General features: G+C 38.6%; 1 protein-coding gene across 1 annotated transcript in view; it reads right to left on the reverse strand.

Annotated features, from left to right (window-relative positions):
• Positions 1-8,208: 8,208 nt before the first annotated feature.
• Positions 8,209-12,505, reverse strand: part of EVC2 (EvC ciliary complex subunit 2) — a gene marked incomplete at both ends in the record, with an annotated part of 68,094 nt that continues 63,797 nt past the window's right edge. Inside the window, 3 exons of the mRNA XM_084286538.1 lie at positions 8,209-8,479; positions 8,983-9,084; positions 10,301-10,494. Of these exons, the coding sequence (XP_084142664.1) occupies positions 8,209-8,479; positions 8,983-9,084; positions 10,301-10,494 (567 nt within the window). The remainder of the gene's footprint in view (positions 8,480-8,982; positions 9,085-10,300; positions 10,495-12,505) is intronic.

The following is a 12,505-nucleotide window of genomic DNA, read 5'->3' on the forward strand; positions in this document are numbered from 1 at the left end:
ACACTTTGACATTTAGATGGTCAAAATAAAGCAAAATCAATTGTGGCATATACCTTGTGTACAGAGCACGCTCTGACAGCTAGAACGTATTAGCAGGAGTTTGTGCCACACTGCATTACTCTCTGTTCTGACACTCAATTACAGTGTACATGGGGTTGTATTAACCAAATCCTGACATATTTATTTAGGTAAATAATACTGTTGCATTTAAGGAGCTATTCACTTGCATAAGTACTGGAGGAGCCAGGAAGCTGCATGGTCATTTCTGCAGGGCTTTTTTCTCCCCAGGATTTACAGAGCTCTTCGTCACATTTTCCTTATGACATCTTCTTGGCAAATACTATTTCCACATGCCAGAATTAGAGTGCTCTCTTTCTCAATATACTCAGATTAGGAAGAAAACCTCTCAAAAACACACACAATGGCAGCACTACAACTATTCTCAGAATAAAGCCATTTCATAATCTTATTTCCCTCATTCCACAGTCTAGGCCTGGTATCAAAAATTCACTCTTGACAGCAACATGCATGATGCTTTTGAAGATCTTTATCAGCAGATGCTGCATGGAGTATTACAGCTTCCTGCTTTGCATCAAGCACATACCAAAGTAAATTTGCTAAACCCATGGCTTTGCTGTACCCAGTTTGGAGGAGACAGACAGCTCCTGAAATTGCTCTCCTGTTGCAGTGCTATTCATGAATCAATTCTCCTGAGAGACCATGTTGCATATTCAGCAGTTGGCTGAGAGCTGCCTTATCCTGGTGCTGGTGATTTTTCAGTCATTGTTTTATTCACAAGTGAAATGCAGTGCACTGGGGCCTCTGTTCCCCTATCTTTATTCAGTCACCTCTGGGAGGCTTCCTGCTTTTACTCCCTCATGACAGAAAAGCAAATCCAGATGAAAGGAATTGACAAGAAAGCCTGGAGCTCTCCCCAGGTTGTGTGCTACCAGCTTATCTAACAAATTGTCACATTTCAGTGCAACAAGGCGAACTGGATGGTACGCGAGAAGCTGACCTCTAAGGAATCACTTTATCCCCGGTGCTTCATAGGGGTGTTGAGCAGAGATAGAAGAAAAGCGATCAGATAACTCATCAGATAAACTGGTGCTCTCACTGGAAGCAGAATGATTATCTGGGCTTGGTGGCTGAAGATATGGACCCGATGACATAGGCAGTTCCTTAAGTTATAGTGCAATTGGGACCACAGGCAAAAGAGATTAAAAAGTAACCCATTCTATATTTAAACTTCCTAGCAGACCTCATAAAAATGTAAAAATAAAATTAAAAAGTGATCCCCAAGGATTCTCTTCCTAAACCGGGACCACAAAGGGTTTCTAGGACACTGCTGCCAGCACTTGCTGTTGCACAGAGCCACTCTTCATATCAGGAAGATATCATATATCAGATATCATATCAGCCACTTTCAACAATGATGCAACCCTGAACTACTATATCTCTATAGTAAACAAAGAGGAATGACCAACATACTCCTGTGTATGTAGTACCCAGGCCAATTTGCAGATATAGACATGATGGTAATTTTAGAACAGTGAATTAAGAGATCAACAGCAAATTAAGAACAAACAGCTGGCATACGTTACCAGATTTATTTCTAGTAACAGTCAAACCAAAAGCAGAATGAAAATATACTGCAAAAAAATTACAATTGTACTTTTATTCCAGTTAGCACAGACACTGCCCATCTATCCACTCAAAATATTTTCTAATGGTCTTTCAATGTATACTTTTTACAAAACAACTTTTTATTTTTACTCTTCCTGAAACACTGCATATTTTTGTTCAGTTGAGCAAGTACAAAACCACTCATATTGTTGTAACAAGATGTCATTCTCAAATGCACAAAATCAAGGGCCAAAGCCTAACACCAGTGCTCAAACTCATCCAAGTTCTGACCTCAGATTCTGAGTGCTAATTTGGCTGGGAATGGTACCTGCCACTTTCAGGTTTTAATTTATTTCCTTACTCAGTCATCTTCCTTCAGACAAAAATGGTTGAAAGTATAAAATCTCTTTTCTGAAGGTAGGTCTCTGGCATAATTAAGAACAAGTTCCAAAGAAGCTGGCTTTTTCCAATTATAATTGAGTTTCCTGCCTGTATTGCCAACTAAGCTATGTTGTGCTAAAACCAAATGCCTATCTCCTGCTCTCCAGAGGAATGCTTGAACGTCGGGAAAAACAAACTGCTTTCAGTTGATGTAGCTTTCAGGCTTCTTGATATAGCCGAGGTGGAAAAAATAATTAGGGGTTATATACACGAGAAAGCACAGACTGTCCGAATACAGAGATGGACATTATCAGTTCGCACTAAATGGCCCATTTATATTACAGCTTGTCTGCAACACAAAGGCAAGCAGTGAGCACACCGTGAAGTCTTTCACAAGCGTTGAGTCTGACCTTCCCTATCTTGTTCCCTGTGAACGACAAGAAAATGAACAGAAAGAGAGCTCTGCAGACCTGAGCTGCTGGCCTTTGCCAGCCGTTTTGCAGAAGAGGAACTGGGCAGACTAGCAGCAAAGGCTGGATCCCACCAGGAGTGCTGTGGCACTTTCACCATATTGCCTGACCAGTACACACATTCATATGGACTCTCACACAACACTCAATGACCCGTGACAATACAACCTTTCCTAAAGTAGCTCTTACAGTTTGGTAGGCAAAATCAGCTTGCTCGATGCTGGTACAGCTATGTCTGCACCAGTCATATCAGCACAACAGCAAAACCTTTCAGAGCGGGAAGTGGGTCAGCTGAATTAGGGGACTTGGCTAGGATGCTTTGAAAACCCTGCTCTCAGACTCTCAGGAAGCAAGAGCCATTGACGAAAGGCAGTATAATTACTGGCACTAGGTTGTATTAAGATAGCAGCATAAAAACTTAACATTCCCCAGAAGAAATAAAGGTGTTAAAATAGCAACTGGGTAAATACAAGATAATGAAAGAAAGCAGCATGATTTCCCCAGGTTCAAATAAAGCAGATGAGCATTTTGCAGAATTGACCTTAATAAAGAGACATTGTCAGTTTAGAAGTTAATCTGAAAACCAAATTATGATAGCCATGAGTGAAGATAAAGATATTTATTAAATGCAACGATTATTTCCACAAAAATGTTAATCTTATTACTTCTATTTTTACATTTTTCTCATTGCAGAAGTGCCAAGTCCATGTTTTCACTTTCCTTTACAGTAGATTTAATTTTGACATAATGTTGATAGTTTCTACCACAATATCCATTCATTCATTTTTGGTATTAATTATTCTTTATTAGGCTTAGAATGTATACTGTATTTCATAACAAATTAATACATAATAGTGAGGACAGGGAAATGAAATCTCAACTTCGTTGTTTCAGGGAAACATTTTCAGTTCAATCACTGCTGAACATTTTATAGAGAAAACACTTTTCCCCAGGGTGTATTTTTTTTTTTAACAATATCTTTCTTGTTAAAGAAACCTTTAAAATTGAATATATATTTTTTTAAAAAGCTTGATTTTAGAGATAAACTAAACAACTGAGTAAGGAACTTTTCTGGCATGCTAATCCAGTATCTGTATCTCTGATAAACCAAGCCAGAAAAAGAGAGAGGAAAATAAACAAGCTTTTAAAATCCTACCTTGTCTAAAGGGCAGTCTGCAGGTTGAACACTATTATCTACAATGTGATTTTGTTTCCACCTGTCTTAAGAGAGGTAGCAAAGAACTTCATTACTCAAATTACTTACAACCCAGTAAATGCACTCATGAAGAAGCTGCAGCATACATGAACACCACTACCATAACAACACCACAGAAAATGTGATACATACATACCTCACTGCAAATGGCTGCACGGGTCCAGAAGCCTATGCATACCAAATCTTTTTAAATCTATGGACACTGAGGACCGTGTCAATTTCAAATGTTCCAGGAAGTGTCCATTTCATCTTAAAATGACTGAAGTATCTTAAAATATTTTCCTTTGAATCTTTATATGGTGCTAGCACTAGGTTTGTATGATAATGTGGAAAAGCAAATCTCTCTCAGCATGAGCTCCTCTTAGAGCTTTCCTGGGGCATTTTGTTCCCTACCAGTGCAAGCCTTTAATTTACAAACACCACATGGTCCTTCAGGAGGGGTCACGCTATCAGTGGAGGACCGGGATAATGATAATGCTAACAGGAGCCTACAGGAGAGTCCCAATGTCTGCTAAACCTGAGAACTGACCATTTTGCACAACTGATAAGACTCCTGAAAATCCAGAAGTGGGGGCAGTTAGTGCACAGGAATTGCCTCTGGGCATCAGAGAAGTGCTGTGCACAATGGAAGCTAAGTGCCCAGTGAAGAAAGGATAACAAAGCTACAGTCCAACAGAGAGAATTCACTTCTTCAGTAAATTATACCATTATTTTTCCTGTGTAGATTAAAGTGTCACTGCCCAACAACTTATTTTTTCCTGTTCTTTCCATGTCTTGGCTCCTTGATCAATGGCCTCAGGTAGAGGGGAAATGACAACCACGATGTGGGTATAATGTCCAGGGTCAGGGACAAGATGAAAAATAATGAACTGCCAAGGGAAAGCAATTAAATGGGGTGTCAATGAGAGACTCCTTCATTTCCAATACTTTCGATCCAAGTAAAATGCATTATATAACCAGGCAGAAACCAGAAGAGAGAGTTGCTAAACAAAGGTGGGGCTTTTTTTTTTTTTTTTTAAGTCCAAATTCTACAGTCAGCACAATATTGAGCACCAGTATCAGAGACTGTAACCCTTTTATTGCTTCATCTGTTTAAAAGTAAGAGACTGATAAGACATGCTTTTTTCATGCTAATCTAGGGAGAATGAAGAACAATTTGTCCCATGCGGATAATGTTCAAAATGCTGGAGAATTTGGCTTTATATTAGTGATTTTATTGACAATGACAATTAAACCCAATGGGCTTAATTTGACCAGCTTGTCCAGTATGCACATCTTAGAAGACTTCAACTATGAAATAAGGATGCTAATACCTATAGTACACACACAGGAACTGCACGCACACCAAGGGCCTTCCTCTGTCTTGAGTGACTCAAAGCTGAATATAAATCAAACATTTATTGAAGTGGGCTGTTACCTAGATAGTACCTATTTTGTAAGATGAGAGAGATTTTAAGGTTAGCACATTTCTTTGAATATGCACTGCATGATATGAAACTGATCCAGATCAGGGTATGACATTTCCCAACTAGAATAGTTACATTCACTGAGCTGCTTCAAAGTTGTGGTAAGTGAGAGTTCCAAATTAGCCTTCTGCTATTAGACATGCAGATTATCTGTTGAGGATAATAAATTGATATTGCAATCAAGATGTTGATACAATGCAAAATCTGAATATTATCTGTGAGTAATGCTGCTGTTTCCCTTTTCATAATAGTAACAGCCGAAGGCCTGGGCTTGGGAGAAGTCTTACTTGCATCAGGTGAGGATGCTATAGCTTTCAAGTGCTCCTTGCAGCCCTGACTACAGCTCAGCTTTTCGTACTGCTTTGTCCTGCACAGGGGCTGCTGGAGACATGACTTTTCTGAACCCCTTTCTGAAACACCTGAGCCTCCTCCAGCGGCAGCTCTGACCTGCCTCAAGATAGGGCAGACCTCACCTTAACCTACCCTAGCCTTCAGGAGGACATACCAGGTGCCTTAAAACACAGCAACTCTGAACTCTCGCTACCCTGACACGCTCCTTTTTCCATGAGAGTGATGACTTCTTTCAAGAGACTGAAGAATGCAATCAGAAAATAATTAGGATTATCAGGCTAATTACTGCATAGAACATTTTCTAATGTTAATAGTGATAAGAAACACTAATTGCTGTTTAGTGTGGAATGAATATTTAAACTTGTCAAGTGAAGAGGGAAAAAATGTTTTTTTTCCATTGGGAATAGATGCCAATTGCAGACACACATACAAAGTAACATTTTATTTTTTTTAAATGAAATTGGTATCCTGTTAATACAAAGGCATAGAAACTTCATACCTCAAAAACAGCAAAATACACAATCACAGTACCCTCACAACATAGCATTTGAAGACAGTTCAAAAATATCCCTTGAAACCAGCTTGAATATCGTGAATTATCAAATACATGCATTCCTTTTGATTTATATTTTCCTATTACAGTTTTTAGGGTTCACATTTACAGACTTCTTTCCATCAATTAGAAGGGTTTTGAAAATTAACTCTTTTTTGAAATGTAAAATGATATTCTCATACTTTAAAGAAATTTGAGAATAAGAACTTCAAAAATACCCACATACATGTAAAATTACAACAGTTGGCAACACTGTAATAAAAAAATAAAACTTTTGAAGGTATTACATGTCCATTTACAAGTTTCCCTTTTCTACTGACATATATGATGACATTGCTTCAAGAAGAAAAACACTGCAACAGGTTGCAAATATTTAAGACTTAAAACTTAAGTTCTGAACTGAAGCCACATTCCTAGTTCTACCAAAGTAAATTTATACACAAAAATGAAAAGCTGAAACTGCTCTGGGTTGAAAGGCTTAGTGCCTATGCATACATTGAAGATCTGGACTATCAGCTACCACTGGAGAACACAGACTGCAGAAGTAACATTCAAAGCTTATTAACAGCACAAGATTAAACTAAATTAGCTAGACTAAGAGAAAATCAGACAGCAGAGGATTTGTGGGTCATCCATTTCATCTCTTCATGTCATCTGCTATACCACAGCTTATTACAAGAATACATAAATACGAGAACAAGTAAATCAGTACCTGCTTTATATAATAAATAACCTTTCTATATAAATTATGAAGAAACAGCTACAGTAAAATCAGTGCAAAGCACTGAAGGAACACTGAGTCCTGTATGCCTGAACGTGCATCACAAAACACCCATATTTCATCTGTTGCATCACAGAATGAATCACCAAATGGTTTGGGTTGGAATGGACCTTAAAGATCACCCAGTTCCAACCCCCTGCCATGGGCAGGGACACTTCCCACCAGACCGGGTTGCTCAAAGCCCCATCCAGCCTGGCCTTTAACACCTCCATCCACAGCTTCTCCAGGCAACCTGTTCCAGTGCCTCAATGCCCTCAGAGTAAAGAATTTCTTCCAAATATCTAATCTAAATCCCCCTTTTTTTCAGTTTAAAACCATTACTGTTGTGGTATCACTACACTCCCTGACTAAGAGTCCTTCCCCAGCTTTTCTGTAGGCCTCTTTTAAGTACTGGAAGGCCACTCTAAGGTGGAGCTCTCCCTGGAGCCTTCTCTTCTCCAGGCTGAACAACCCCAACTCTCTCAGCCTTTCTTCACAGGAAAGGTGCTTCAGTCTTTTGATCCTCTTCTTGGCCCTCCTCTGGACTTGTTTTAATACATCCATTTCTTTTTTGTTCTGGGGACCCCAGAGCTGAACACAGTACTCTAGGTGGGGTCTCACAAGAGAAGAGGGGGAGAATCACCTTGCTCGATGTACTGGTCATGCTTCTTTTGATGCAGCCCAGGATACAGTTGGCTTTTTGGTCTGTAAGCACACGTTGCCAGCTCATGTTGAGCTTCTCATCAACCAGCACCTCCAGGTTCATCTCATCAAGGCTGCTCTCAATCCATTCTCCACCCAGCCTGTGTTTGTGCTTAGGGTTGCCCCAGCCCAGATGCAGGACCTTACACCTGGCCATGTTGAACTTCTTGCGGTTTGTACAGGCCCACCTCTCAAACCTGTCGAAGTCCCTCTGGATGTTATCCTTTCCCTCCAGCATTATGACCACACAACACAGTGTGGTGATATGGGCAAACTTGCTGAGAGTGCACTCAATCCCACTGTCCACGTCACCAACAAAGATGTTGAACGGTGCCTGTCCCAGCACTGACTTGTGAGGAGCACTGATCGTTACTGATCTTCAACTGGACATTGAGCCGTTGACCTCAACTCTTTGAGTGTGACCACCCAGCCAATTCCTTACTCACTAAGTGGTCCATCCATCAAAAGATGCATTGATAAGAACTGAAAGATGAACAACGCTCATTGTGAAGTTCGACAATGTAAAACTACAACTATTAACAATGTCAGAAAATTGATATTAAAACAACACTTTGATATTAAAAATTGATAAAATTGATGAAAATTGATATGAAAACAATTCTTTCTAATTTTTAAATAACTTCGTCTTCCCTAATTGATTCTTCAAATGGAAGTTTCCCTCATTAATCCATACTTGCATGTGCAGCTTTTTTGGAATTAAGGAAGTTCTTTTTCTTTTTCCTTGGAGAATTATGAAAAGAAAGTACTGGATCTCTCTGGTCACGGAATAAAAATAGCTTCTCTCCTGTGTCTAATACTTCTATGGATTCAGCAGTTGCAGTGTTCACGGAAACGTATTGACCAGACTGTTCCATAGGAGGATGCATAGATAAACATCCAAGACGAATGAATGATGCTTCTTCCAGGAGGGCAAGTTGCTTCTTCTTTATCAAGCTATGTTAATGAAAAGAAAAAAAAAAAAAAAAAAAAAAAGAATTAAAAATGAAAACTTGGCAGAAAAGCAGCATCACTTTCTATATCATACCATGACAAAGGAGTGGTAACTTTCCTCTGGAAGCTAAAGAAAATCATATTTTAGACAGAAATGTAGCTTCTCTTCCAATCCCCAATAATTTGCCTAACATTTTATGAGATACAAAACTGCGTAAGAAAAGTTAACCTTATAAGTAACATAGGGAAGGTGGGGCAATGTTTATGAAAAATGTGTGAATTTTGTTGGTAAGTACAGAATAATCTTTTTAGACATTTACAAATATTGCATATTATGTGTAAATGTGTTGTAGGAAACAAGCATCAAAGATTAGAACAGTATCAGAAAAAACATATTTATGAACTTATTTTCTAACAGATGTAGAAGAACCTTTGGAGATGAAATAAGTATAATAAAATGTTTTCCTTCCTTTTTTTTTTTTTTTTTTTTTTTTTTTGTTCTTTACCTGTCTTCTCTCCTGTTTAGAGAAGGGATTCTTTCCAAACTCATGTTTATCAGATCTTCCCTTACTTTGTTCTCCAATGCTTGCCACCTCTCTTGGTTCTTCCTGAAGGAAAAGGAAAGAAAAAATTTCCAGCAACAAATCCCCAACTACACATACTTTTTCCCCTATTCTTATTTTAACTACCAAAACCCTAACATTAATGCCACAGATACACCCAGTAAGAGCATGCAAAGGTTTTTGCACAAAAGACCACATAAGACCATATGGTCCCAAGGACCCTTAGCCATTCCTTAACAACTCACATCCAACAACTAGAGGGTTCAATGCCACATCTGCTTTTCACAGAATCCTATCATAGAATGGCTGGGGTCAGAAGGGACCTTTAAGATCATCCAATTCCAACCCCCCTGCCATGGGCAGAGATGCCACCCACTAGAACAGGTTGCTCAGGGTCTCGTCCAGCCTGGTCTTGAACATCTCTCCAGAGGAGGGGCATCCACAGCTTCTCTAGGCAACCTGTTCCAGTGCCTCACCAACCTCTGAGTGAAGAATTCCCTTCTAACATCTAATGCAAATCTCCTCTAAACTAAAGATTAGTTTAAAAACATTCCCCCTTGTCCTGTCACTACCTGCCCAAGCAAAAAGTTGCTCTCCATCTTTTTTTATAGCAACACTGAAGTATGTTAAGTACCAAAGCCTTTAAGTACTGAAAGGCTGCAATGAGGTCTCCCTGGAGCCTCCTCTACAGGCTGAATAGTCTCAAGCTCTCAGCCTTTCTTCATAGGAGAGGTGCTATGATCATCCGCCCTCTGATCATCTTCATGGCCCTCCTCTGGCTCTAACAGGTCCACATCCTTCTTTTTTTTAGGGCCACCCTTCAAACCCATCTCTCTCCAGCTTGGAGATAATTATTTTTAATTTAAAAATAATCTTTTCTCCCTTTCTCATGTCATGCATGGCAGGGAGTTGGGAGAGAGACTTCAATATTTTAATAAATTCAAGTCAACAAAAATAAAATGATCAGAGCACGGTTTATAAGTCTATAAAATAACTGCCTAATTCAGCTAAATTATACTCCTAAAGTTATAAAACTTATGAGCTTTTCATTAATCAATTTTATGTCATAAAATAAGGCAGCAGTTTCAAAACACTTTACACCATGAAAATATTTCATAGAAAAATCTTATGAACCCCCCCTATTTTTTTTATCATCAATCTGCTTGTCAAGCAAATAAATATAGCTTAAATAAATAAATAAATAAATATAAAAGAAAGAAACAATCTTTTGCAACAGTCTACCAGAAAAGATCACACTTACCTTTTTTTACAGCTGCCAGGCTCATCTGCAGCACTGTCACCTTCAGCAACAGCATCTGTATATTTATTGATGGAATCGAGGACAGAAAGAACCTCACTTTGGGAACTGGAGGGCAGCAACAAGTTCAGAATCCTGTGCAACATTCCCATTGGCACCCTTGTCAGTTTGGCTAAATAACCTGCTAGACGGAGCTCCTGAAGGATTAATGAGTGGGAGCAGCATGGGAAGGGAAGAGAAGGAAAAGGTTAGTGAATTTTAATTGCTAACGGTAAAAAATTACTCATCATAGAAACAAAAAGTATTACTGAAAATCATTTCAGTGGTTTTGGTGTCAAGTGGTCACAGTCTTGTGTTCATTGCTTCCATCCACACTGGTCTATATGGGTTGAAGTACCCTGTTTCATTACAGATACACGCAATTTAAATTCCAAACTACCAGTTCCTCTCATTTTTTCTGCTTAGAAATGTCCTCAATGTCCTTCAGTCAGAAAAATCACAATGCAATCATATTCTGGAATATAAGGTTTACTTAGTTTATGGATTCTAATATTATCAACACAGGAATGAATCAATATGGCATTTTTTGGTTTGCAAAATAAGGAAAAAATAACCTCTGCAACCTAATGACAATATTTACATGTCACCATGTTTGGGCATTTGATTATTTAGCTTCTCATAACACCTCATTCTGTGATAAGCTCAGAGAATAGCTTGTAATACTTGTCAGTAACAGAAGGAAACATCTTTAACCCCTTAAAAATGTCTTTTCTTTTCTGGCCCAAAGGTTGTTGGTAAATTATATTCACACAGTGTCCAAATAGACTAAGTTCAGATTTAGTTGTTCCCTAGATGATTAATCAGACCCATTTCCTGTCTCCCTCTAAACACCCAAACCACATTGTTACTTGCTGCTCAGCTGTCAAAACTACTCTGTCCCCAGGGCTGTTTCTGCTGATTTCTCATGTGTATCAAATATAAAAAATCTACAGTATACTGAGACAAGCAGAGATTTCTGTCCAAAATGAAGAAGTAGTCACTCTCCAAAGTCTTAAGTATTGCTACATGTTTTCCATGGAAACCACTGAGATATGAGAATGAATGAGACAAAATGCTAAGATTCATGATAGATTACTGCATTGTTGAGTTTTTCAAATATCCATTATTTTCATCCCGAAATGGATACCATAGTAAGGAAAAAAGAGACATCTGTTCATGGTTCTTAGATAAGAAATGATTTCACTCTTCTGTAGGGAAAATGTAAAGAAAGCCTTAAGTCTTAATATAGACAGCTAAGTTTAATTTCTGTAGTCAATGTATACAGACTGCTTGTGTTATACTTTTGGTCTTTAAAAACTGTTGTTCCAGAAACTTGCAAAAAACAAACAAACAAAAAAAAAAAAAAAAAAAAAAACAAAACATAAAAATGGCATCTCTGTGACCCATCCTTCCCTCTGACTGAATTGACTCAGCAGGAACTTTAACTCCATAATTTATATGCGGATGATTATTTATATGCGTCATGACTTCAGTACTGCTTTCCTCTGTAATAGTTTCCTCTTTAAAATATTCCTTCCTCCATTCTGACCCTTACCTTTCTGCATCAAGTATGATTTGTACTGGAAGGCAACCCTCAGTGGTGTTCTAACACAGCAGAATTCATGATTAAGTCATCCTCCAAGGTGCCACAGTGCTGTCAACAGTACCAAAAGTAGCACCAGCCAGGTGCACCTAGCATATGTCTGGCAAAGTGCATGCTGCTGTGTGAGCAGGCACCTGCAGTAGCACTTACAGAAACCCACAGGTACCTGGACCAGCTTGTGTAAACAGGAAGAAGTGAATGTGCATTCAAACACAGGAATGGTCACACTAGTCAGACCAAAGGCCCTCCAGTGTGGGGTGAGTTTCAATCTTCAGGCATATTAGAGACAGTAAAGTACTGCAAAGATTAGGAATTTGTATGGTTTGTAACATTAATGGATAAAAATGTTATTTGTGCCACCAATAACCCCATCCGTATTCTCTGAATTTCACCAGAGTAAAAAAGGCATGTATGAACTGTGGTTTGCAAACAGTAGAATTACTTCTAAGTATTTTGTCTGAGCAATGTGTATTTAAACACCTATATGCAAGAATCAATGAATTTGATTCATGCTGTGTTTTAAGCTTACCGTGCTGTTTCCACATGACAGTCTGTCTCCATCATTT

This window comes from Netta rufina (assembly GCF_964035555.1).
Source record: "Netta rufina genome assembly, chromosome: 4".
Classification (NCBI taxonomy): domain Eukaryota; kingdom Metazoa; phylum Chordata; class Aves; order Anseriformes; family Anatidae; genus Netta; species Netta rufina.